Source organism: Scatophagus argus, chromosome 6 (genome assembly GCF_020382885.2).
Source record: "Scatophagus argus isolate fScaArg1 chromosome 6, fScaArg1.pri, whole genome shotgun sequence".
NCBI classification, from domain to species: Eukaryota; Metazoa; Chordata; class Actinopteri; family Scatophagidae; genus Scatophagus; species Scatophagus argus.
Window position 1 is genome coordinate 22,998,988 of NC_058498.1, and position 27,798 is coordinate 23,026,785.

Consider the following 27,798-nt stretch of genomic DNA (forward strand, 5'->3'; position numbering starts at 1 on the left):
AAGCAGTCTGGGCCCCTTTCGGGGGACCATGCTCTTTTCCGGCACTGCAGCGACCTGATTCCAGACTGCCACGCTGTAGTTTTTCCTTTGTAAATGGAGGAGCATGACTAAAAGACAAATCTGTTAACTAATCTGACCCAGATTCCACTTCAGCTTTGGCTTGGCTCTTGTAATTTTCTAGGTCTTACTCACAGTGGAGTTTTTTCATTGGTCACAAATGACTACTTGTATGTAAGAGATTTCAGAACTTATCCAATGTTTTGCATCAAACGTTTATTTAAAACATGATTCTCTGGTGGAAAAAATCAAGAATGTGGCCATGTTAATGTGAAATGCATCCAAATTGAATTAAAAAACTTGTGGTAAAAATCCTTAGAGAAATTGCTGAATTATAGATGTTTTCTCAATCATCATCCACTTCTGCTCCACAAAATGACTACTTAAAGGGGCATTGAACCAGCTTTACACATGAAGTTCACTTAATTAACAAAAATGTGTTTTATGGCTGTGGATCAGTTCACCGTGAGCCCACAAAACATTTTTAGCAACAAAATAAGAATACATTGACATTTCGCAAAAACAACACTTAATTACCTTTTATTGCGGTACTTCAAACTCAATGCAGCTTGACTGGTTGGCAGAGACACACAATGGTAATTCTTTGTGGATAGCCTAAAATGTTAGCCCAAGATTTAACCTGCCTCACACCAAGCGTAACTTCAGACAGAGAAAATGTTTTCATTTGTGTTTTTGTGATCACTGCTTTATGAAGATGCACTTAAATTGCTGCGCCTAACTGCTGGCACGAAAATATAAATAGTATTCTACATACTGTAGTCAGTGTAGTTTGCATAATTTTCTAAGCTTTACAAATGAAACTAGCTTGTACTGCCAACTGTAAGGGCATTCTGATGTTAGCATGAGCACAGCACAAATTCAAAGCAGTAACCTTGTACAAAACAATATTTGCCTCTCTCCTTTGTGGAAAAGTCATGAATACACACTCGGTGTTGTGATATGTTTGCATTAAGGCTTTAAACTATCTTCCATAATGTCCCTGCTTGCTCTGTTGTCAACATGACCTCGACCTGCATAAAGTGTTTGCTACTTTCCATGAGTTATGTAACACAGCAGTGATTCTGCTTGTGTACAGGTCATTACTCTCCTAGAAACTGATTATCTGATGCAGGTTGTGTGTTGTATGATTCCAAAAACCCAGCGCTGTGTTTGGAACAAGCACAAGATGAACTGGGTAGTCTGTAGCAGCCATAACAACCAAATAAACATATGTAATAAATATCACACTTAGCAGGGTTGGTGGAGCAGTAATGTCCAGGAGAGCAGCAGCTGAGAAGCTTTATTAGACACTTCACATTACATTACATTACAAACACACTCTGGAGGGAAACTTTGCTCTGCTTTTACATAATATGAAAGAGCTGCTCTTAAAAGAGCAGTGCTCAGGGGAAAATAGAGTATAATATGAAAAGTATTAGTTCATAAAAATTTGGACAGCTGTGTGGAAAGAAAATAGGCAATATCCCAGCTGTAACTGATAGAAACAAAGAATTTTTATGCTGGATCTGTTTGACTATATGTGTCCATGCTTTAACACAGCAAGGGACAAGATATAGATATGTCCACATTTTCTCCTAAAACATAGAGATCAGGGGTCATAAGATTCCCTACTGGTGTATATAATAGCTCACACAATCCCTGTTGTTGTGCGCAGCGTCCTGGAGAATGACATGAAACATAAGAATGTGTAACATGTTCAAAACTGTTGTAAAACCAATCTGTTGGAAGGGCCATTCTTTTGAGAAAGCTCTCTGAACATGTTCCAGTGAAACAGTGGAAACATGTAACAGTGACCAGAGCCCCTCTGAGGGAGAAACAGCCTGCCAAAAAACATGTTGAGTAATAATGAGAGCATGGATTAAAGTGTGCTCTCTCCTACTCTCAGGAGGATGTTCAAGGCTACAAATCAAAGTCTCTGTGTGTCTCTCTCAGCCTGAAAATGACAGCTCAGCAGGTATGTGATCAGTCAGTGAGACTCTCAAAGCCCCATCAGACTCACTAACCACAGTAACCACCCAGTATCTTCCATCCCAGTCCCAGCATTCATCACTGTCTTCATTCTAATCTACACCCAGTGGAGTGCAGTGCAGTTCCAGTATAAACAGTTTCAAGAGGGAGATTTACTACAGGCCACTTCAAGATTCACTGTGATTGTTCAGTTTTGAGTAAGTCCAGATGCACTTGATTTAAGAAAAAAAATAAGCTATAGGATTCACTGGTGAAGAAAGATTGTGTATATGTCCCTTAAGTGATCCCTTGCATTTTGAGGCCACTTTCACTTCACTCTATAATGTAGAGAGCAACCAGGGATTTCTATTGTATTAAAACTTTGTCCTTTTTTTTTAACTGTAGCAAATACACACTTTCAGCATTTCTCTTTCCGGAAACATCTGAGCTATTCACAGTAAAAATGTCAGCTACTTTCTAGTACAATATTGGAAAAGAATGAGAGGAAATGTGGGGAAATATGGGACCTGTATTACTGTTATACTACATGAAATCTAAATTGTTTAACTTTATAGAAAATACACCAGGGTGCATTTATGCTGCTTTTCTTTTCCGGTTTGGACATGTTCAGAGGAGGGATAGTGAATATACTGGTCGAAGGGTGCTGAGGTTAGATCTGCCCGGCAGGAGGTCTAGAGGATGACCAAAGAAGGGGTTTATGGATGTAATGAAGGAGAACATGAAGGTAGTTGGTGTGAGGGAAGAGGATACAGAGGATAAGGCGAGATGGTAGCAGATGATTTGCTGTGGCGACCTCTGAGGGGAACAGCTGAAAGGAAAAGAAGGAAGTGAGGTTGCTAGGCAGTCAGTGTAAAATTCAGGATGTCACAGCACCCAGCCAAAAATTATTAGCATATAACCCCCAGTAAAAACAAAACAAACAAAAAACACAAACACAGTTTGTTAGTTACAGTTTGAACAAACACGATAGGCCTATGGCATGTTAGTTGATTAATTAGTGACCTTTAGAGGTGCTGGTATGCCAAATTTGTTAACATTGGACAGAACCAGGCTAGGCTGTTTCTGCATGTCTCATAATGCTAAGCTAAGCTAACTGTCTCCTCACTATCTTCATTTTCAATGTATCAAAAAAGTGGAACTGATCCACTTGTTTAATTCAAAACCACTAATAAAGTGTATTTCCCAAAATATTGATAGTACAAATGTCAAAAAGTCAGATTAAGTCTGATTAAGTCATTTGACCAAATAGTTAAAATATTTTGGCTTTGTAAGGCAGTGTGGATGCTTTTGTTTTTAGGGTGTTTTACTACAGCATCTAAACTTTTTTTTTTTTTGATAATGCATCATCTCAGAGCTCTTGCATTCAAATGTGAAGTTCAGTGTCAGTCACAGTGAACTGTGCTAATGCATCTTAATGGTAGCAGATGTTCACACACTGTCTAGCAGGAGGTGGGCCTGTTTAAAAGCGGCCTAATCCAGAAACACATGGGACATTAGATCATTATCCTGTTGGCCCTTTTTGGCAGGCTACTCTTTCACTTTGATATTTTTTTTTAACGAACAGCTCATATGTCTTTTCCCCAGATGAAAGTTATCTCAGAACATGTTGCTTTTTTCAGCTTGATAGCATATTTTACCAACAATCTCCTCCACATCAGTGGTTTTGAGATTCAGTTTTAACTCAGATTTATACCCAGCTTATCAATTTAAAATGATCAGGCCTCATATTCTGAGTCCATTGTAAGAATCTCACTTGAATCATGTGAACCATTTCATTGCTTTAAAACTCAACAGATTTGCTATACTGAGGGGAAAAAAAAGTCAAATCTTGGGAAAACAATATGAGAATAAAAGGAAAGAATTTGTGTCTTTGGCTTCCATTCAGGTCGGAGCTGTCTCTCTTACTCACTCCCTTCCTTTTCACTCTCGCCTGTTCCCCTTCCTTTCTCTTGACTTTCTCTCTCCCACTCCCACTCTCTCCCACATCTGGAGGGTATCTGGTGTGGGTAAGTGACTTCTCGCCTGCTATGGGACAGCGCGTGTTGGGACGGGACGTCAGACTTCAGTGCGTTTCAGCAAACGTCTGTCGAAAAGGTAAAGTTATAAACGGGAACAATGCTTTTGTAGACTTTACTGCTGCATGTTTTATGGGTGGCTGTGACGCTATATGAAGCTTAGACAGAGCCTTAAGTGTCAGCATCATTCATCCATGCATGACAATTCTGGCATGGGTATTTCAGACAATCCAGACTACTTAGCAGTGCAGTAAAGCCACTTCATGACCTCTGCTTGGCCGAGAAACAAAATGATGACATTTAAAAAGCTCAGCACCTCTGTTGATAGTCTGTTAATAATCTGTCCTCACTTCAGGTCTTTAAATTATAGGGTAACATGAGAGTACTGTTGACTTTAAACTCTTCTCTGACCCATGGGTTGTATGTTTTTATTCTAACCACATCATACAGTAAGTGCGGGAAAGTGCACAGCCTTTTATTTTTCACTTGCTCGCTTTGTGTATGCATGCTGCTGTGCGTACGTGTTTTCCAGTTTCTCTGGTAGACAAACCACTTCTGATAAATGGCTTTCAGACGTTTGCCTTGAAACCTACCTAGAAAGTCCATTTAGTATTTCTCCACCAACATTAGTGGAGATGATTATAGAGCGTTTTCCTGGCTTCACAAAACCACTTTCCTCTCAAAAGACTGCTGTCCGTGTGTTTGCCAGACAATTGTAATTAAGGCAAGATAATCGTTCATATATATATTGGACAGCAAAGGGAGAGAGCGAACTGTAAAGGCTGATGCTCTTTTTTCTAATGATCCCTTGCAGTTGGTGAGGACTGAAGCTTCAGACTCAGCAGAGAGAAAAGGCAGAGAGCCTGCTGTCTTTTGTTGTCTGCCTGGTGCGTGAACAATGCAAATTCAACATCAATTCAGTACTTTCCAAGACATAATGATACAGAAAGGGCCAGAGATCCATGAAACTGTAGTACGCATGTGTGTATTTTGCTTGCTTTAAAGGGTTTCTCCAGTGACTTAATATTGCAATTACATAAGGTGGAGGTACTTGAGAGAGACAGGTAAGAAATAATAATTTAAAAAAAAACGTTAAAAACTGTTTAATCATGGGCGAAATATCCAAAATTTTAGTCTAAATTATCCCAAATTGGTCAAGCCACCAGAACCCTGCATCCTACATTTCTGATAATGTCACTCAAAAATATCCATCATTACAACTTCCCTGGCTGCTAAATGACCACATCTTTCAAACTCCACCCCTTCAGTTTGTAACACAGGCTTACTGTTATTATAGTTTTGCAGACATCTGGGCATGAACCAGAAAGGTCAGGGGATCAGCAAAGTACAATTCGTCGTGAGGGGAATATGAATGTTTGCACCAGATTTCCTGGCAGTCGATTCAATAGTTAATGAGACACTTCATGTAAAACCACAAACGTCAGCCTCAAAGTGGTGCGAAATGAAAAGTAGAAGTCAGGAAATCAACAATGTCAGCTATATTTATCCTCTCAAAGCCATCCATCTAATAGTTGTTAAGATGCTTCATTCTGGACCATCCCTTGAGGCATATTCCTAGTTTGGCTCAAGAGGTTAGGTTTAGATAGTGTAAAGGTAATACAATTTGTTATATAAACCCACCATATGAAAGAACAGTGTAACAGTGAACCAGCGTGAACAATAACACGCCTCTGGAACTGAAGCAGCTCAAAGGAATTTTGTTATTGTCATTTTATTTTTTATTATTTTTTACATGTGCTTTCCCTACTGTGACATGTCAAAATCCATTTCTGTAAAAGGATGTATATATGTATGTAAATAAGGATGTAATTCTGATTATCATAAATGTATTCCAGAAACCTCACTTTGAAATGCTCCATAAATAACAACCCATGCTTGCAGTTATCTATGCCAGAAGTTTTTGTTTTCCTACCGTTTCACCCTTGGTGCGCTCTGTACCCTCCAAGGCCACACAAGACCTTATACAGCTGTTTTCACAAACTAGATAGTCCTCCCTGTGACTCACAAATTTATTTTGACATAGAAAATTGGAGCAGTGCCTCTTTAAAATAACCACATGCAGCTTTTTGTCTTGAGGCAGGATTTGTTTTCTCACCCTCCAGCCTGTCACTTAGTATCAGTCAGGCTGCCCCCGGAACAGTTGCTTCTCATCATGACAAGCTCTGCTTAAAGCCAACAGGTGGTGAACACAGTGGCTGTACATTATAGAGAAAGCAGCTCTGCTTGAGAAAATGCCTTTCTGCTGCTCAAAGTGTCTTTTGTCTCTAGCTAACTGCTGGTGTTTAGAATCTCAGCTGTGAGCTATGGGTTTTAAAATGTCAACAGAGGGCTGGGAAAAACTTGGACTTGATGGACTTCATGGTAGTACAGCAAAATCCGGTTTGTTTTCCACCACACCAGTTGCAGAGCTTCAGCTACATACAGATAACTGACTTGCTGAACAGGGTCTGACCCTTGATGAATCTCTGAATCCCTTGGGCCTTGACAGAAATACCAAGTTTAGCTAACTAGCTGTTGTTTAGCTAAAACCAAACCGCAATGGAATAAAATGCAGCTGTGTGACTGCTACATCAAAGAGACTGCAAATCATTACAAATCAAATCAAATTAAATTTGGCATTAAAATGAAAATGAAGGAGATGTGACACATCACTCAAACCCATACGTAAAAATATGATCTTAAGTTGCCTTTAGATCATACTACTCTTTTAAAAATATTATTTTTGTTGGTATATTTAGAAATAAATATAAATCATGGTTAAAAATTTGAACTTAATGATGTTCATAATGAACTAATGATCTGATGCATGATGATCCTTGATAGTATTGCCCAAAATGAGTTGCGCACGGATGATTGACAGGCAGTAGGCACTCCTGCTCAAAACATGGAGCACTGCAAAATGATGACTGACATGATCCCACTCCCACCACAAACTTTATTTGAAAAACCCATTGGTGGTGCATCTTATTAATACAATGTAATAATTACATTTATAATGTCAAAGTATAAAAACCACCCACTACAGCTTCATTGGCCAAAGGTAGCAAGTTGTAGTTCTTCCAATGTCCTGTTTGCAGGAACAAAATACTCCATGACCTGATGTTTTTATCTTTACAATACATGTGCTTGTGCAACAGGAGAGCTCAACAGTGGACATGGATTTTCCCAAGCATTCCATCCTGCAGGCCTTGAGTGTGCTGCTCTTGGCCTGGGTGTTGGTGCGTTGCCAGGCCCCTCTCGAACCAGAGGAAGAGGAGGAGGAAGAGACAAACACCGCAACAATAGGGACGAAATCTGAGCCGATCGAATGTCCACCAGAGTGCAGCTGTACTGCAGAGGGGGCAGTGGACTGTGCTGGAGTTGACCTTATAGAGTTCCCCGCCGAGCTGTCTGACAAAACCCGCCAGCTCTCTCTACAGGTCTTTCACACAACTGCACGCACGCATAGACCTTAACAGTCATGCACATCCAACATTTTGCAATTCTGTTCAGAAATTGTGGTGATCTCAAGTGTGTCCTTGTATGTAATTCTTAATACCAGAACAACAAAATCGAGGAGATAACAGTGGAGCACATTTCCCATCTGCATCAGCTTGAGACTCTCAACCTTCAGAACAACTGGCTTACCTCAGATGGTAAATACTGTAAAACAATCTAAACACTTAGCAGGGACCCAGGGAGCAGATTGCAGACATGTCTACAAGGTTGTTTTGTGGGACAAACAGTGCTGTTGAGTTCCTGCTTGTCCTGCCCAGCTGTGTGAATCAATACTGAGATCATCTAAAAGCTTTTCCTCAGCCTCTTTTTCCAATCTTGTTCAAGCATACCATATGGGTGGACTTCTGAGGCTGCTATATAGGTTTTTCCACGGTGCTTTGGTCAGTGCACTGTGTGTTTGGAACATGCTTTCTGTTATTGCCAGATATGAATGAGTCTCATGGTCTGAACCAGGGCTAGGATTTAGTGTCGAATTACTTTTACGTCATAGTCAGTAATGTGCAATGAAATCTTTGCCTGGGTTGGCAGTGATCTTTCAGAGTGGCATGTCTACCTTCAGTGCAGCAGCCCTAGTTTATAGAGAAAATACAGCTTGTTACTTTATAACCTGACATTAATGCTTGCCCAGGGGAGCTCTGCATTTGGACAAATGAAGTGCCTCATGCAGCTGTCTGTATTTTTCTTTGTTAAAAATAGTAATTGTTGTTGTTAGTTGTCAACTAGCAGTCCAGGATGCCTTGGGTTCAGTCTGTCTTTGTCTATCTTTGTTTAATTTGTAAAGTGATTTGTCATGTTTACCTCTGCACAAGATGTACTGTGGGCTTTTCAGCCTTGTATGGTCCATTAGTCTGTATGAAGTCAGACAGATGTTACAGAATCATATCACTCCAGTAATTTGCCATCCACATCTCTGACTAGATAGAGCTTTAAAAAACATCTCCTATGAAGTCTGCTTCTCTGGGGTCTGAAATCAGTCCAGTTTTTCTTGAAATGCTTTCATGTAATTTGAGATTATTTTCATGTGTTCCATGTGTTTGGTGAAAAGTAAACATACACTGTGTACTTGTGATGGCTTTTCTCTTTGTAGGCCTTGATGATGAAGGTTTTGAGATGCTCGAACAGCTGGCTTATTTATACTTGGCAAACAACAAGGTGAGTCATACACCAGACTTTTGTTTGTTCTCAGTGTTGACCTGTTGATATGCTTCCATGATGAAATAACAAATGTATCTTACAATGGTTTTTATCTACTCTGTTCTGAAACACTGACAGTGCCAGCTGGCGGAGAGGGGTGGCAGTCTCATACGCTCTCTGCAAGCTTATGCTTGTAATCACCTCCAGTATGGCTGTGCCAGCTGGTCAGAGCTAAAATGTTACTGACCCTTTTGGACACGGAGCAAGAGAGAAAGGATGGACAGATTTGTTTGTGCCTTCACAGGGATGAATAGGCAAATGGGATACAGGAAGAATAGGGGATTTTTAAGTGCTCACTAAGCCTCAAAGACACCCATGCTGCTTTAATCCATAAACCATGTTATAAAGGAGAGAGCTCTAAATGAACATCTAATCTCACCAGTGCTTCTCAGATTTCTATATTCTCTGCTATGCACTAGTTGCACATCAGACATTTTGACATCTCATAGCAGGTGTATTAAAAATTGCTGCATTCCACTTGGAGTAGGTCCTACTATTGTGCATGCTGGTTTACTTTCACTGTTATTGGGACACTTAATTGGAGTAAGTTATTTTTACTGTTTTTAAATTCACCTGTGTTTTAGCTGCTGTGACATGTCAAAATGTCCACTTTATACAATGTGGCATTCATTCTTGTAGAAGTGGTCCTACTTTTGCTAGCAGGTGTACAGCAACATTTCTGGTTTGTAGCCAACTGACTTAGAGATGACAGACTCGCTGTATCAAAGCAAACATCATCAGATGTCACTAGATGTTGTTGTTCTGGAGATAAATCAGGGCAACTAATATTTTTTTTTCTATTTGATCCTGTCAAGAACATGAATGTCTGGCCTATTAACTATCGGAAATTCCAATTGTGGTCCATACATTTCAGTCAGGGGATCACCAGCATCATTAGCATACTGTACATCCTGAGGGAATCATGAATGTTAGCGAAAGCTTGTGCTTATCCATCTTGCCAGTGTGAAGTCATTTATCCTGTGAATTTCACTGGATAATTGACTCCATATATGTTGACTTGCTACTAATTCTGGACAGAAAGTCAGGGGATCTCCAAAGCTGTTAGGGGACATCCTCAATGACCATGAGTTTACCAAAGAAATGACAAGTTATGCCTACAAAATTTCACAGCAATTCATCTGACAATAGTTAGAAGTGACTTAAGACCAATGTGGTGGAGTGACTGACCAGCTGACCAATGAACACTGGCATCTCTGGTAGTAAAAGTTAAAAGAAACAAATGCTGGCTCGTAGTAGTTGGAAAAGTGTGGAGTCACATAGACTTTGTATACTCACTATCCACCCCATACTCTTCCTAAAGAGTGTCTGCGATGCTATAACACCATTACTATACTTTGACCTTTGCCTCTGAGAAAGATCATTCATTGTTTGCTCATCATAACTTGTTTCAGTGTTATTATTTTTGTGGTGACAGTCCCCAGAAAATCAGATCCTCCTAACATCAATGCCATCGGATTTTTGTAACAATAGCCTGTCATGCTTCTTGTGCTTACAGCTCACCTCAGCACCGAAAGTCTTACCTCCCTCTTTGGTTAGTGCTGATTTTGCTGCTAATCAGCTTACAAGGATCTACCCATATACATTTGGCCATAAACCAAAACTGAGGTAAGAATGTGTGTGTTTGTGCAAGTTTACCCAGCCCTCCTGAAACTATGTTAATTTACACAGTGTCCCATAATCACGGCTCCCAGGTCTGTGTATCTCCATAACAACAAGCTGACTGATGCGGGGCTGCCTGATCATATGTTTAATGGTTCTGACAACCTGGAAATCATCACCATGTCCAGCAACTTACTGCGTGTTGTCCCAAGGAATCTGCCCTCCACCCTTTACCGCCTACATCTTAAGGTCCAACAGCTGTTAAGACCGGTTTAGATTTTCCATCTTATCTCCTTTCATTGATGGATATAGGAATGATAATAACAAAAGGACTGCCCCTGTTGTTACAGAGTAACAAACTGGAGAAAATTCCAGCAGGGGCCTTTGACAAACTGCCAAACCTCAGAGAGCTGTATCTCCAGAACAACCACCTCAGCAATGAAGGAATGGACAATGAGACTTTCAGGTTTCCTCACACACAAACCCTAAGAAGTAACATATTATACTGTATTTATGCTGCTGCAAAAGCTAAAATAAACTTTGATCATAACTGTATTTATCTCTTTCATATGTGGACTAGATAAGAAGATCCTCTTGACAAACAATATGTGAATTCTCATGTTGCAGCATCAGAGAGAAAGTAAGGACTGAGTTGATGACTTCCTCTTTTTCTCTCCTGGCAGCCAACTGAGTAGCCTGGAGTTTCTGGACTTGTCAAATAACAACCTGACTGTCGTCCCCAAGGGTTTGCCTCGCAGTTTAGTGCTGCTACATCTAGAGAAGAACTCCATCCGCAGTATCCCTGGAGACGCCCTTATATCTGTCAGAAACCTTGAATACCTGCTCCTCCATAATAACAAGCTTCGATCACGTTCCATCCACCCGACTGCCTTCCAAGTGCATTTCTTTTTTCATTCCATATTCTTTTGTATCTTTTTCAGTGTAACTGAGTTGTGTAAAAACACCTTTCATTTTGTATTTTCATCTCTAAAACCAGACTGCAAGAGATAATATTCTCCACTGCTTTGTTGGACCATCTGACAGATTTAGACATTTTGACTTTCTGTGTAACAGTGGCCCATCCTTTGAATCCTACATTTTCATTTTCACTAGGGCTTGAAGAAGCTGCACACTCTTCACATGTACAACAACTTGCTGGAGCGAGTCCCTAGAGGCCTACCACGGCGGGCCAAGACCTTAATGTTACTCCACAACTTAATTTCTGAAATTGGACGCAATGACCTGGCCCTGCTGTATACCCTGACAGAGCTCAACCTCAGCTACAACAAGCTGACAAGCCCCAGGCTGCACCGTGAAGCCTTCAGGAAGCTGCGTGTGCTGGAAACCCTGGATCTGTCAGGGAACAGCCTTCACTCGATGCCCCTGGGTCTTCCACGCAGCCTGCAGGTCCTCGAAATCAAGAATAACCAACTGAACTCCATACTGGATGGGGCACTGACAGGCATGGAGAAGCTACGAAAGCTTGTCTTGAGTGACAACCAACTAAAACTGAATTCGGTCTACCAAGGAGCCTGGATGGAGCTCAGTGCACTTACAGTGAGTATGGTGGAGGAGGAAAGAACAGATATTAGTGAAAGACATTTTTTTAGCTCTTGTCCACTGTAGGATGTTTTTTGAGATGCTTATTAGGTTTTGGTATGAGGTTCTTCCTTGCATTTTCCTTGCATAATAAAAGGTTTTTATTATGCTCACTATTTTGCATGTATCTTGTTGCTTTAGACGCTAGACCTGTCAGGAAACCAGCTGTCACACATCCCCTCTGATCTGCCCGAGTCTCTGGAATACATTTACTTGCAAAGTAACCGCATCTCCAGCATTCCTGCCTCAGCATTTGAAGGCACCCCAAACATCAAAGGCATCTTCCTTCGGTAAGCGACATACTATCCATTTCTTAACTTCCTAAAATAATCCACATCTAGCGGTAACTTTGTAATTACCATAAACATACAAGACTAGTAACAATCTTCCTATTTAACTCTTGCAAAAAAAGTGAATAAGCAGGCGTTTCAAAATTTCCGGCAATTAATTCACAATTTTATAACAATAAGAATTAGCATAAATCTGTACTCATGTCAAAATGTTAGTTTTAAACTTTCAAACCCTACTTATAAATTTTCACAACATGGTGTTAACTGTCAAAACTTACTTTCAGTCTTTCAAAATATAGTCTCAGTCTTAAAGAAGAAGCTTGTTATGAACTTTTATACATATGCCCTTTTAGTCCTGGTCTGTTACTAATCAACTAAATTTAGCTTGTTTTCAGACAGTCTGAATGAGCTTCATTTTGCAGAGTACTGCATTGCGATATCTAATCTCTCCATCTTGTGTGTATTCAGTAAATTTTCCACTACTCCACTCAGTACAGGCTTATACTAACAAGCACTGCAGCTGAAAGCAGCCATAGGACAAGTGCTTTCAAGGCCTTTGTCCTGTTTGGATGTCAGTCTGACCTCAACTCGGTTGTTTTATGGCTGTTGTTGATGGACCTTGACCCCTTCTAGGCTGCTGTGCTCTATGTGTTCATATCAGCTGTTACCACTTCTTTTTCACCAAAATCCCTCTACAGATGGGAGCCTTTGGTTTTAGCCAATTTAGAGCTGCCGAAATGCTTGCATCAGTAGGGGAGTTGAAGGAGGATTTATTTATGTTAATAAATGCATTTGCAATGTATGTTGGCTCGTTGTTAAAATTCATGGCCAACATATTAGTCTTCACTGATGGGTTAGAGTAGATGCAACATATTTTAAGTGTTTCAGAAGTACTTATATATAAAGTGACTGAAACACCTGTGACTGCATTTGATCACCCCAATAGTGGGTGCAGTTCAGAGTATCATAGAACTAGATCCCAGTTCTGATCCCTTAGAAAGTGTCAGAAGCCTAATCCTCCTAACAGATGTGATTTGTACATGTCACCTACTGTCTGCTATTCATTTCCTCTGAATGTTAAGATTTTTGCTTTTAGCCCCTAAATGGCCCAAAAAGTCTGTTGTGGTCAACAGGGAAGAAAAACATCTCACAACCTCATAAAAAATCCTCTCTTTTGTTTTCCTCTGAAGATTTAACCGTCTGTCTGTGGACTCTGTGGACGAGAGCTCCTTCGCACACCTGACCAACTTGCAAGTGCTGGACATCAGCGCAGGAAACACCAACCTCCCCTTTAACCAAGAGATGGGAATGATTGAAGAGGAGCAAGAAACATAAGACACCCTCAGTGAAACTGACAGTGGACTGCACTGTGTCAAGGACAGAAATATTAATGAGCCTGTGAATGTCATTTCCCAGGTCCATTATTGTATTGTGCTGAGTTACATATTTCTGGTGCAGGATACCGGATGTTACTTTGAAGTTTCCATTTTTTGGGCTGGTTAGTATTACATATCTTTATATCTGAGCTAATATTTGTTTTTGACTGTTGACATGCAACATCTATCATCTAATTGTTTTTTTGTGCTTGCATTCAAAGACATCATCAGCCAATATGAAAAAAATTTAAGCAGAATGAAAAAGGGCAGACGTTTGTAGCTTTCTCTGCTTTATGTCTGTCTTCCTGTCTCAAACACTGTGAAGCAGTTATGTTATAACACCAATGGTGGCAAGATAAGCAGTCTGACTCCCACTGAAACCATCAAAGCCCCAGTAATCTCAAATTATTGAATGAAACACTGCACGAAGTAATCTCAATTCAGTTGCATAATAAATTAACGAACAGCTTATTTTTTCAAGTGGTCAATCTACAATGACAAAAGTTTAACACAAGCCTGATTTTTCAAATTGCTTATTTCATGGAATCAACAATTTACAATGAGAAATAAATGATGAAGAGCAAAACCTCACATTTGAGATGCTTAAAATTTTACAGTCCTTGAAGTGTTCATTAAATCAGCAAATTACATACTACCTACATTTTTACCATTAGTCATTCATCATATTTGCATTTAGTTACGTTGTGTTCACTTACTACAGAACACAATAAATGGTCATGTTTTAGCCCACAATTTTGTTGGATGTGCTCCAAAAGACACACAGTGTCCCCTCAGAGCCTGGTCAATATATCATTCTCATCATACTCTTGGACTTGTGTTGTGTGAGTATGTGGTTAGTAGTTTTAGCTGATAGATTATTTAGACCAATCACTTTCAAATGATAAACTGAATTGAGAGTACTGTTACAGCAATGCTCTCGCATCATTCAAAGGGTAATGAAAATTGGCAGATAGACAGTCAATGAGGTACTGGAATGACAGCAGTAATCTTGGAAAGCAGTACTATACATACAGAGAGGATGATTGTGGATATCATTTGTGCTCGAAATATTGCAAACATAAAAGCAATTTCAACAGAAGCTTCAATGCACACTGCTGCTGCTACTTCAGTCCATTCCTGTTTTTAAAAAAAGATAGCAAATATTTTTATATGACATTAAAAATACTCATCCTATTACACTCACTATATTGCTATGAATGCAGTGTCACTTTCACATACAGCAGTATAGTATTGTTACATATACAGTCATTGAACACAGCAATAAATTATCTGAAAAGGCTGAAGACTGTGCGTTTCCTAACATTCACCAGAACATCTGATCAGTATTTCAGGTTCTCCCACACAGGGCAGTGGCACCGCTCATTACTCCGATAAGCAGCTTGTGCAGATGTCTGCTATCATAACTATGAGCCAGACACTGTAAGAAGAAGAAGAAGAAGAAGAAGAAAGAAAAAGAAATCTCAAAATACAGAATACAATCATCTTATGAGAAAAATGTTGGCAGCCTGTTGCACTGTTTTTCCATTGAGAAGCAATACATCAATTTTCTCTATGAAGACATTGCATATTGAACATTCAGGGTAAAAGGATTAAAGTCTATCTTTAGTATATAATGCTTATGCTAATAATTCCTCCTGAGCATACTGACTACACAGCAGTAGTGTGAAAAAAATGAAATGGTGTTTAACACATGGTGAATTGTAAATGCTGTGCAGTTGCTTACAAAGTAATTGGAAAGAAAGTGTAATAAATACATTTTCTAGCAAATTCATAAAGCTCAGGGAGGTGAGGAAAAAGTAGAGGCTGCAGGGAAATAACAAAGAACCATTGTGTTGCACAAACACACATGCAGGTCACTGGTGCACATGTTCTATGGGCCATACAATACAGAAGCTATGCAAACATTTTTGGGACATTCCTGGGAGGTTGAACATTTGCTTGGTGCTTATCAAAGTCAAGGATGCGTCCTTGGTAAAACATACCTTGTGACCAGTTATAATGTCAGTGATGATGCACAGTGAGGATGACAATTCAAAGGTGTTCAAAATTTCAATTTTCTGCTCTCTATAGAGTGAACTGTTCTATTATGTATGACTGAGTAGACTTCCTTCCCTATTTTATACAACAGACTTGGAGCACACTCACTTCATGGCCAGTATGGACAGGAGGAATAATTACAGTGACCAAGATATCTTTCCACATACATGAGTATTGTATGAAAACTGACCTGAAAAGATTCCAGCTTAGCCTTTAACTGAATGGCTGAAAGAGCTCCAGTGTAAGTTCATGTGTTGTAGCTAAAGAATGTTCAGATTTTGTTTGATATATTGAAAATAATAGCAAAAAGAATCACTCAACCAACAAACAAAGACCTCATGGTTTATGCTGAATTACCAGTAGTTGTTTTTAAGCTGTTCAAGTGCCTGGAAGGTTTAATTAAATCAAGTGTTCCTGAGGATTTTCAGATTCTAGGCTAGACAACTCGCTATTTTGCCCATGTATTCTAGTTATAACATAACCTCAAGGGAAGGTAAAGTTTCTGATCTTCTTCTTCAGTTCTTCCCGGCCAGCCTAGCACCTCCAGCTTTGTTAAGGCAAGATTAACAAATTAGGGCATTTCACTTGGCCTCCTCATCACTGAGCTCAAACTAGACACTTGCAATCCTGTCTCTTATATGACACAAAAAAACTGGTTGTTTGCAGTAGTATAAAATTTAATAAACATTTGTTAACATGTTGCACACGGACAAAAAATTCATTAATAAATTAATTAATAAATCATAAAAAATGTAGATATCAAATAGAAATCAGTGTGTCAATGCAGGTACTTAGACCTGTAATCAGAGTCTGGGAGTTCAGGTGTGAGTTCACGCTGCAGGTCCACATAAAGGATGAGTTTTATGAATAAAATCATACTGTTGACCTTTTGGTTTCATATTGAGTTTTGCTCCATGAGTTCGTTCCCCCATGATAAACTGAGAGATGAAGGTGAGCCAGTCCGTGCTGTTCTCCCACACTTGCAGGTGTCCAGGTTCTGATCAGCACATCAACAAAGACATCCCTTCAAACTCCAGAAGGAGGCTATACATTGGTCTCAAGGCCATTCATGTCAATGGTGCAGTGTTCTTTGTTTTTCTTCAAGTGCCTTGGAGGAATTGGAGGTTTCTTCCTCTCTGACGGTGGCCGGACGCCCTCCTCCAACTGCATCAATCTGGCCACGTCAGAAGGGATGAGCTCGCGTTTGACTCCTGAAGAAGGTGGGCGGTAGTTGCCATTGTTGTTGCGACAGTTCATCAGAGGTGGGGTGTTCATTGGTTTGGTCTCACAGATCAAAGGTACCTGTGAGTCAACAGGATCACAGAAAAGGAAGAAGGAAATGGGAAAAAATACATGCCAGGAAGCAAAGGAGGTGGACCTTTCAACGTTATCTTTGAATGATGTTAAATTCATGATTGCAGAGACAAAAACAATCCTCTTTCCTTAATGTCCCGAGTTTTGTGTGTTTAATTGTTGATCGAGCTTGATCTTTCACAACTTGTCCTCCCTACATTTTAAAATACTCTTTTAATGACAAATCTAACAAAAGTGTGCAAGTCTCCTAGTTACAGAGAAACAACTTTTTCAGGACTGAAGTGACAATTAAAACCCACCCCATCTCCCTCTTTCATGAAGTCCTTCCTGCAGATGTGTGCCATGATTCCTGTGGCCAAAGCATCCCCCATTACGTTCACCATGGTGCGGAATCTGTCTCTGTAGAAGAGGAAGACGTTTGAGACAGAATATCAGTGAGGTGAGAGAGAGAGCGCTCATATGTTTTTGCTCTGGTTTGATTAGTTTCCATCTGTTAGACAGTAATGGAAGTGAACGCAGGTGCTACTTACAATGCCCAGTCGACTGCAATGATAAGAGTGATGTCATCAGTTGGCAACCCAACTGACGTTAGCACTATCACCATGGTGACCAGTCCGGCTTGGGGTATCCCTGCTGCTCCTATACTGGCTGCAGTGGCCGTGATACTGAAGATTTATTATTACAGAGAGAAGCCTCATTTCAGTTCAAAAACATGAACAGTTGTATGTAATGTATAACTGAATGTTGCCTCAAGGATGTCATGAAAGGTCAATACACAACTAAAGAAGATAAGATTAAGTCCTTGTTATTTTCACAAAAGCCATATCTCCACTCCATTATCCATCTATGTTACTCTCTCAGAGAGCTATGTAAATACTTTCTCAGACCATTATATAGGCTATAGAAATAGGAAAATGTTGACTATGAATGCCTCCAGAGTATCAGAAACATTGATACTAGCACCATATGCTTGTGGGAGTAATGACGTGGTAAGTAATGACGCATTCCTCAGTGGATGCTGTAGAAGGGTTTGCTTCATCTTTGGGATCACAACCTTGGAATTATATAGAACAAAAGTGTCAAGAAAGCTATGACTGAAATATAGTGGAGGCAACAGCAATGCATATGCTTTGGTCCTTTGAATGGAAAGAAGGTTACACTGAGATAACACATGCCTTTGAAGGCAGGACTGGCACGCCTTTGTTGTACCTTGTTGTCATTGTTGTTCTGCCTCTTACCAGGCAGTGGAGGTAGTGACAGAGCCCAATCTATATTTACATTGAAGAAGTGAGTCATAGAGGTGGCAGGATCGGAGATAGACATGATGTTTTGTTGGTGTTTTATGTGTGTGACTCACCACTGGGAGATTTAAAAAACAGCTAGCAGCAGTAAGCAGCTACGTCCAAAAAGAAGAAAAGCAACTGAAAATATCTACCAAATGGAAAGACGAGGTTTGGGAGCTGTTGCGTTCCACGTCACGCCTCTTTTGCATGAGGAATGCAAACATGCAATTTAAAATCACTCTCTGCCTCGCATTATATCAGCATTGTTAGGTTCAGTGTAAAAAATAAGAAAAAACAAAGAAGGCATAGAGAAGATTATTTGTTGCAGCTGTCTTGCATGATCAAAAATGTGTCAATATAATAGTCTACAAGATATAATCACAAATAAACTTATAAAAATTGCGGCTTTAAGGAGAGTTCTTACAACACAATCTACACATTGGCCTTTTTTTGTGTTGTATGTCAACTTTTAGAGGTCAGTTGCAAACATAATTTTAATGGGCAGCAGCAGACAGCAGGTATTGTTTTAACGAACACTAACACTTACATGAATCAGCCACAGATTAAAACCACAGGAGAAGTGAATAACTCTCATTTGGTTACAATGCCATGTTCTGCCAGGAAACCTTGAATTCTGGCAATCATGTGGCTGTTCTTTGACTCACACCACTCATCTAAACATTGCAGACCAAATACACCACCCACAAAGGCAATGGCTCTTCCTGTTAGCAGCAACCTGCCCCCAACTGGACATTGTATCCCATCCCATCCCATTCCAGCTCAGGAATGTCTCAAGGACCACAACAACAGCCAGCAGACTCCCCATATCCCAACCTGATTGAGAATCTGAGAGATGCACCGGAATAAACCAAATCCACCCTCGTCCCTGGAGGCCCCGCTCACAATGTACAGGACCCAAAGGAACCAACATTCTGATGCCAGGGACCACAAAATACTCCCAGACATCCTGTATCTTCCTGTGTCCATCCTGTGTCTTTAATGCAATTGTGTGAATATGTGCTGAGGCGTCTAATAAATGAAATGAATGTATAACAGTAGAGCTTATGCAGTGAGTGAACTACATGTTGGTTTATATCTGATGTCTGGTGCAGATCCAGAGGTTGAGGATGGGATGATCCCACCACTCATCACAGCATGATGGTGAGAGGTGGTGAGAGATGGTGAGAGGGGGTTGGGGTCAGAGGTCAAGCAGTGGCGTGACAGGGATATGGAGGTTTATCGAGGCCACATGGCTCTTTTCTGAGAGATAAGCGGATCGTTTCAATCTACAGTTGCTGTAGGGATTTATATAAAAAAATATATACAGTGGCAAATACAGAGGGAGTTGAAACTGTTGTTGTCTTTGTTGTCGGTGATATTAAAATTTGCAGATTAACTCAGCTAATTTACTACACTGTTCGCCACAGGTACATCTAATGTGTAATCATACCAGCCAGACACTGTTTGATTCTCAGAGATTCACCATAGTAGCATGTTTTTTTTTATTTTTTTTGTTCAAACATTAACAATTTTTCCGTGAGTGCACTAGTGATGCTGTCTACTCAGATAATCTGAGATAAGTTAAAGGTTCATTTTATGGACTTTTACTATTTCTTACATTGTGGACATCTTCATATATATGTGTGTGTGTATACACACTTGAGAGAAATGATTTTATTCAAGTCTTCCTGTGTGAGTCATGTCAGATAGATTTTTAACAATGAAGACAACAACAATAATCCCACATTTCTTATATCCTTGCTTTTGTTCTTATTTTGAGACCACTGGCAGCAAAAACAACATACAGTAAGTTTAAAGCACAACAGTTTTCTACCATTTGAGTTTTGACTGACACAGAAGGAAATGGGTATTTCTATTGCTGATCTTCTGGAAATTCACTTCTTTTAGATTTGGATGGAAACCTGACTTATGACTGCAGGCTTCATTATTCAAATGTAGCAATTTGGAACAGGTCTGTATTTATGTGTTTGTCCACTTTGCATGAACTAGTTCATTTTAAGCACGCTGAATCCTTAAGTCAGGGTTCATTTAACTGAAGTAAAACAGGTTATTATCTTGGAAATCCCATCTTTTCCAACTCTCTCTGCTTTAAGCCTTAACTATATTAACTATCATCATGGTTAAAAAGAAACTATGCCAGTTGCCATTACAGAGAAGAGAGTATATGCCATTGTACAGTGTGTACAGTTCATCTGGTGGAATTTTTCTCCGCTTTCTCTGGTAATATAGCACCCTTCTCAGAAATATTTTTGTCATTGTACAGCTACAACAACCCAGTTTTATGACAACAGCAGTCAAAGCAATGAAACACAAGAATTTTTTTTTTTGTGAACCTGGCTTCAGAAGTATCCTGCTCTCAATTCTACTGGATTGTGATTCCCATCTGAATACATTCTGGCTGCCTATTGTAAGACTATCATCAATATATTATTTCTCCTGTCATTGCTTTTGAGAGGCTCACTGACAACAGCTGGGCTCCCTATCTCCTAGTCAGTCCACTGCTGCACCTGGTCAAAGGCTTTCTCCACAACAAGATTCGACCCTTGGTTTTAGTGGCTCCTTTTGGAAGCGATTTCTTCGATTGTTTGATAAAAGGCAGGACCTTGCTTCAAAATGACAACTCTTCTTCACCTAATTGGAGACTGGAGAAGCCTTGTTTGATTTGATACTGTTTTTTTTTTTGATGGTAGGAATGACTCAAAAGTATACATTGATGCTCATACAACAGAATGTCTACCACATAAAGGAATTTTAGATTTTTAGATAGAAATTTTACTTCTCGCAGTGCTTATGTATCAAGTGTAAAACTAGCATTTTAAAGTGGTGAGATATTTTGATAACTGTACTATGATTAATCTGTTTAGAAAATCAAAGAAAACACAAAAAATGAAAGTGGATATTTCAAAGAGACATATGGCATGCCATTCACCATTGCTTTAAAATCCCAATGATATCTTTCTCCCATTAATGAGCTCAGAAGCACAGATGGTAGATAGTACAGTCCACTGACCTGATGGTGATGATCTGGCCAAAGTCCAGCTCATAATTATTGACTTGTGCGATGAATATTGCTGCAACAGCTTCATAGAGAGCAGTGCCATCCATATTGATGGTGGCGCCCACAGGGAGCACAAAACGAATGATGCGACGGTCAATGTGGTTGTTCTCTAAGAGGCACTTGAAGGTTATAGGCAATGTGGCAGAGCTGAGGGAAAGAGAACAAAGCAAAGACCATCAGAGAAACAAGTGGTGTTTATTAATGGCATGTTGTGGTGAAATAACAGCTGAAACAGATTAAATAATGGTTATCAACACATTCAGCCTTCCGGTTGTGCAGTGGTGTACTGTGATCATCAGCAAGCTGAATACACACTCCCTTCTTCAGTTTGTCAGAAGAATAAGGATTGATTTCACATGCAAATATTTTGAAATTTAATTGGCTATGTCAAAGTTTAGTAGTAGTATGTCAAAGAAGTGAGTTTTAACCAAATCACATCAAATAACCTAACTTTGCATTGCAGAGGAGAGGAGATTTTTCAATTTGTGGCTCTCTTACCTTCCAGGCTGCCCACTGGGTTTTGTTTGTTTCCCCATGGGTTGAAAATTAAAACAGTATAAAATCTACTACATTGAATATAATGTCTATTAATGTGAATAGGCTAAAACTGTAATGCTAATGCTGTAAAAACATTAACATCGTCATCTAAACTGAGCTGACCTCATCACAAAGCATCAAAAACACAACACAAATGAATAAGTGCCAGTCTAAATACATGGAATGCTCCTTTATATTCCCATCTCTCCCACACACACCAGATGTTTTCTGATCTCCCAACATCCCTTTGAGGCTTTTGATGGTAATGTTCCAGTAAATGGATAGGAAAGGAATGCACATATGGTATTAAGACTCAGGGATATATAATTTTGATTCACACATGAGAAAATAAAAATCATTTACTGATTGTTTCTTTTCACCACACATCAGTATCAATGTTAAAGTACAAGTTTAAGTACAAGTACGAGTACAAGTTAAAGTACAAGTTAAATCATGGGTTTGTTCACCCTGTATTTGTTTTCCTTTACCTGGAAGAGGTTGCCAGGGCGATGAGCAAGGCTTGCAGGATTCCTCGTATGTAAACAATGGGGCTCTTTTTGGTGATGAAGAAGTACATTGCAGGTAGGATGAACAAGCCATGTAACACCAGACCAAATACCACGGTGACGGCATAGAAACCCAGCTTTTTCCCCATTGCTGATGGATCACTCATCTCTAGAATCTTACCGGCCACCAGGAACACAATGCCAAATGGGAAGTACCTGGCAGGAATAGAAATAGAAAAGTCAGCATCAGTGGCTGTGTCTTATTTAAGTTATATAACTGTTAGATTTGCTGACCTATACATTTCCAATTGATGTTATAATAAAATGCATATGCTCGTGGCTGAAAAATAACAAACCATAAATATCAAAAGTAGTATCCCCAGAAGAAAACCTCCTTACAGCTCAGAAGAATCTCGTCAAGGCCCTGGAATACGATCAGGTGGTGATCGTAGACTGAGACTAAGTACTTGGCTAATAAAACGAGTATCCGGTACAGATAGTGAACTTTTTATGAGTGCGAGTATCATCCAAGTGAAATGTGTCAGTATCTGTACTCATGATGAAGAAGTAGCTGACTGAATTTTAGTGATTCAAGTCCATGAAAAAAAAAACAACTCATTTTGTAAATAGTTCTCTTACTCTTGTGATGAAAAAACAAAACAAAACAAAACAAACAGACAAACAAACAAACAAAAAACGCTGCTCTGACGCTCAGCTCTTCTGTTGAGTCTTCTCAATAACCCATATCAATTTCAGGCTGAAAATACCAACCTCAAGCCCTGCCCATTCCAAGTACATATACTAACACAGATAATTTAATTGTTTGATAAGATACAGATAATGGTATCCTTGCTCATCCCTAGAAAATGCGTTCAAATTCATGCAGTCAAATTATATGAGATTTGACATTATCTTATTACAATAAGCATACATCAATATCAGATTTTGAAGGCGTATCCCAAATGAAGGCACCTCAGTGCAGCAAACAAATGTCATTTGTAAAAGAGAAGCCTGTCTGTGGCTTCCTAAAGTAAAACAGAAAGTTAAAAGAAATCAGTACCATATAACTATGGCAACAATTCTGAGGACGGCCTCATTCAAGCTCTGGCAGAAGTTCACCAAGGCGCTGCCATTTGGCCCCATCCTTCCCAGCATAATCCCTGTGAAATTAAGTAGCATAATCTTTAAACAGATGAAAGGATTTTAATTTGCAATGTAAACTTGAAGTGAAAAGGTACACATCAGGATTCAGAGATAGATCATTACCCATGGTGGCAGAAAATATAACAATTCCAAGGACATTCATTCCATCACTTGTTCCTTCTCGGGTGCGTATGAGAACATCGGGAGGTGGAGTCAGATCAAGGGCAAAGTTCTGGATGTCAGTTCCATTATCATCCTGGATGCCGTAGATGAGTGCTCGCCGTGTAGTGGACTCTGATTGGGTCTGACTCACCGTCGGTTTAGGCTTCACAATGTACTCGCTGTTTGTTCGATACTGTTGCCATGGAATAGAAACAGAGGAAGAAATACACCCGCATTTTAGCTCTAAGAAAGCCAAGTGTGTGTCAAAGTGCTGTGTGATGTCAGAAGCCTTACCTGCTGAAATGTGGCCTGGACCAGATTAGATGGGAACATGTTGCTGCAAGGCAAAAATACATGCTAGTTAAATGATACTGTATTCTTTTCCAGGTAAAAAGACCTTTTTCATCAGTTTAATGAATGCTTTCACAAACACGTTTTGAGACTTTTCTTGTATTGAGTTAGGTTCCAAGCTAACATAATAAAGTGGTAGCAGGAGACATCATGTTATACATTCATTTAAACAACATAATGAAAACAAACAACAAAAACAAACTGTAATATAACACAATCTAGTGACATTTCCCCGCATCTCTAAGCAAACAAAATATAAATAAAGTGTGTTGTTGCTGGTCTGGTACCGGGCAGGTTTTACCATACATTGTCCTCTTTCTTAATACATTTACTTTCTAACTACCTTACGATGTTCTACAGTTTAAGAAAAACAAAAGGGCAAGGTTCATTTTAGGAGTTCATTTAGCTGCTCTAACCTTACCCAAATGACACAAAAAACATGTATTTTTTATGAAAAACAACTGAATTATCCTAATTGCACCATTATCTGTGAGAGGTAAGGAACACCATTGTACTAAATATTGACAGAATAGTTAGTAATGGAGTTAGTAATTTAATATTAACGATGCTTATTAGGATTATTTTTATTTTCAGACTTCTTTTGGATAATAAAATATGCACCAGGTCAAATTTACCTGGGAACACCATTGCTGTTCCTGACAAATGAGAACAACAGGAGGGTTAAGACCAGTAGATCATTGTGAGTATAAACTATAATAATAGATGTAATTGTAACTGACATCACAGAGTCAGTTCAACACAGCAACAATGCATCTCAAACCTTTGAAACAAAAGCAGTTTTATATGCCCTCAATGATCATATTAAAATTGCATTTCACTGATGTAGTGCTGAGACAACAGTGGTGATCTTTTAAAGCCCTTACTGACTGTAATTATGACCCAGCTCATCAGATCAGGTGAAACCAAATGAGCTAACAGCCACATATAACAAGAGTGAAAGTCTGAGAGGTGAATGGGGGAGAAGCACTGATAAACCCACTGTACACTAAGCACCCAACACTAAATGGCACATAGACTGACTGTTGGATGTAAATAGGCACCTGTTTATGTATCTCATCCATCCATCCTCTCTACCACTTATTCGTCAGGATCGTAGAGGGGCTGGAGCCTATCCCAGCTGACTATGGGCGAGAAGCAGGGTACACCCTGGACTGGTTGCCAGTCAATCACAGTAATGACACACAAAGACAGACAACCACACACACACACGCACACACTCACACTCACATCTAGGCAATGTAGAGCAGCCAGTTAACCTAATATGCATGTTTTTGCCACGCAAGCACAGAGAGAACACACACAGAAGGACCCAGACCGGGATTGGTACCTGGGACCCTATTGCTCTGCGCTAACCACTGCACCACTATGCCGCCTAAGTGTTAATATATCAGTGTTGTGTTTACAGTTTCTTCATGCACGTTTACATTAAATGCAGAAAGAGAAATGCTACTGATTTTAGTGAATGCACTGACTGTATTCTTGAGGTCACCTGCTGATCCATTCAGCCTGCCTACACAGCTCTGTGCTGTCTGATTAATGGCCTGAACTTAAGCTCACCCCATCATTCCGCCAACAGCACGAAATAAAATACTTGGATTAAACTACCAAACAAATACTTACAGAGGTACAATGTATGAAAGGTGACCCTTAATAGTCTTGTTTACTGATACTGGGTCTGAGAAACCGAGTGACATCTTCTAATAAAGAAGATTAAATGGTTTTTAGTCAACAATGAAGTCATCCCAGAATACGGGAACTGAAAAGCTTAAGACAAACAATGTTTTTAATCCTGTCTCAGGATTTGTGGCAAATCCACATGGTCTAAAAAAATAGAATAGGATGCTGTGAAGATGACGTCTGTTCTAGAAAGGTGTCATTAGTGAGGTGGACGTTGGAACAGTACTGACTGATAAATAAACTGAGACAAATTAAGCTCCGTAAAAAAAATATTTAAAAAATTAATCCAAGTGGCTACATTCAACTAACAGGAGCATTAAATAGTAAGAGTAGTGACAACATTTCATCCACATATATCAGCAATCAGTCAATCAATCAATCAATCAATCAATCAATCAATCAATCAATCAATCAATCAATCAATCACGTCACAACCCAGGTACTCCACTCTTTGGTCCAAGCAATTATGTCTGACATTATTTTTGTGCCGTCACATACACAACATCCTCTCCATATTAATTTCTACTCTGCATTAGTGTTATAGCACCAATCGTTTCTGGAACACGGGACATTCAAAGAATACAGTGATGTTTTCCACAGTAATCCACTGCTACTGTGTCATCTGGAATCTCAGGCGCTTTGTGTCATACAGTATACGGAGCTGTTTTTTTGTATTCTTTGTGTTGACGTCATGCTATAAATGTCAGAACGACAGCAAAAGTACTGCCATGGGAATGTGCTGTGACACTGAATTGAACACTGTATTTCTGTCATACCATGGAAATCATGTAATTGGCTGCATTTATTACATGTTAAGTGCACAGCATGTGAAGTTCCATTATAGACTGCCTCCATGTTTCTCCTTTGTTCTTCTGCTTGCTGTAATAGAATATAAAGATTTGCAGCTTTGTGTTTTAGATGCATGCTTTGTATAAATTTACACACCATCCAGAAATGTGGCTTCTTCCTGCATGATCGTGTGAAGGCGTGTACTGTGTGAATACATACTGAATACATACATACTATTCTTGTCTTCAGAATTCAGATCCATAGATCACCTTTAAACCCTGACAAAACAGATCTCTTGTAGCAAAGAAATAATCTGCTTCTGTCAGTAGGAGTTATTTCTAAAGACAGTTATCCTCTCTAAATGAAATACAGACCACTTACAATACCTTTCCTGAGAATCACTTAAAATGGCAGATACAGACCTCTTCTGCTGCCATTTGTGGTGCGGAACTGGATGGACGGTCTTACCGGATGAGATCCAGCAGAGCATCAGCAGAGCTCATGATAGGCTTTCCGCTGTCCTCAGAGTCCTCTTTCTGTGCTGCACCGCCTGGATGGATGATGGAGACCATTATGATCCCCACTATCACAGCCACAAAGGTAGTCCACAGGTAATAAGACACTGTGATCAGACCGAGCCGACTGGAACACTTGGCATCAAGGGCTGCCAGTCCTGACATCAAACTGGAAGAGGAAAAACGAAAAAAGAAAGAAATGTTAAATTCATGTTTGATGTTTTGACAAATAGATTTTTTTCCCTTATTTTCATATTGCATGTTCAACCATGTTATGACAAATGTGACAAAGCAATCCATAATGTCCAGTTTTCAACAGCTTGGCAATGATGAACCTCTGAGTGAAACAGTGAAGTGTTTTGTAGCTGTTCAAACTTCTAAGACATTGGCCCTTGTGGTGAGACTGTTTTGATGAATTTTTTTCTGTTTTAACCAATGTCAAAAATGACCTTTACATCTACATTAATATGACAATTGAGCAAACAAAACGTCTGTAGAGGAAGAAAAATTATACTGTGGTGAGATTGTTTTTCAACTCCTTTTTCCCAGGTCAGAAAAAAATTTAACTCAGCTCAGCTGGACATTCATGGCTGATACAATGTTGCTTTTTCAGATAAATGAGCAACAGGTGGAGGATCTGTTGCTCATTTATCTAAAAAAAAATAAATAAAGTGACAAAATACACTGGTTGTTCATTCTCTCTC

The 27,798-nt window shown here is 39.5% G+C and overlaps 2 protein-coding genes across 3 annotated transcripts in view; one reads left to right on the forward strand and one right to left on the reverse strand.

Annotated features, from left to right (window-relative positions):
* Positions 1 to 3,922: 3,922 nt before the first annotated feature.
* podn (podocan) lies at positions 3,923 to 14,959 on the forward strand. 2 transcript variants are annotated; one of them, XM_046392190.1, is made up of 12 exons: positions 3,923 to 4,140; positions 4,876 to 4,948; positions 7,220 to 7,501; positions 7,624 to 7,717; positions 8,668 to 8,732; positions 10,291 to 10,400; positions 10,487 to 10,643; positions 10,745 to 10,860; positions 11,078 to 11,291; positions 11,508 to 11,951; positions 12,135 to 12,283; positions 13,474 to 14,959. In XM_046392190.1, the coding sequence occupies exons 3-12, from the start codon at positions 7,238 to 7,240 to the stop codon at positions 13,616 to 13,618; spliced, it is 1,758 nt and encodes a 585-aa protein (XP_046248146.1). In that variant the 5' UTR covers positions 3,923 to 4,140; positions 4,876 to 4,948; positions 7,220 to 7,237; the 3' UTR covers positions 13,619 to 14,959. The 2 variants fall into 2 exon arrangements, with proteins under 2 accessions (XP_046248146.1, XP_046248148.1); XM_046392192.1 differs by lacking the exon at positions 4,876 to 4,948.
* A 1,403-nt stretch (positions 14,960 to 16,362) lies between these two features.
* The window catches only part of slc1a7b (solute carrier family 1 member 7b), a 28,128-nt gene continuing 16,692 nt past the window's right edge, over positions 16,363 to 27,798 (reverse strand). Inside the window, exons 3-11 of the mRNA XM_046392193.1 lie at positions 27,048 to 27,263; positions 24,036 to 24,078; positions 23,703 to 23,934; positions 23,497 to 23,596; positions 22,419 to 22,652; positions 21,346 to 21,540; positions 17,562 to 17,696; positions 17,331 to 17,430; positions 16,363 to 17,019 (exon numbers count right to left, since the gene is read on the reverse strand). Of these exons, the coding sequence (XP_046248149.1) occupies positions 16,762 to 17,019; positions 17,331 to 17,430; positions 17,562 to 17,696; positions 21,346 to 21,540; positions 22,419 to 22,652; positions 23,497 to 23,596; positions 23,703 to 23,934; positions 24,036 to 24,078; positions 27,048 to 27,263 (1,513 nt within the window). The 3' untranslated portion in view covers positions 16,363 to 16,761. The remainder of the gene's footprint in view (positions 17,020 to 17,330; positions 17,431 to 17,561; positions 17,697 to 21,345; positions 21,541 to 22,418; positions 22,653 to 23,496; positions 23,597 to 23,702; positions 23,935 to 24,035; positions 24,079 to 27,047; positions 27,264 to 27,798) is intronic.

What these genes read in the sequence shown, in the direction of transcription:
- podn (XM_046392190.1), top strand. Translation starts at nt 7,238, where the DNA reads ATGGATTTTCCCAAGCATTCCATCCTGCAGGCCTTGAGTGTGCTGCTC. An exon ending in CCCGCCAGCTCTCTCTACAG is followed by an intron (nt 7,502 to 7,623) that starts GTCTTTCACACA and finishes TCTTAATACCAG; the next exon opens with AACAACAAAATCGAGGAGAT. An exon ending in ATGGACAATGAGACTTTCAG is followed by an intron (nt 10,861 to 11,077) that starts GTTTCCTCACAC and finishes CTCTCCTGGCAG; the next exon opens with CCAACTGAGTAGCCTGGAGT.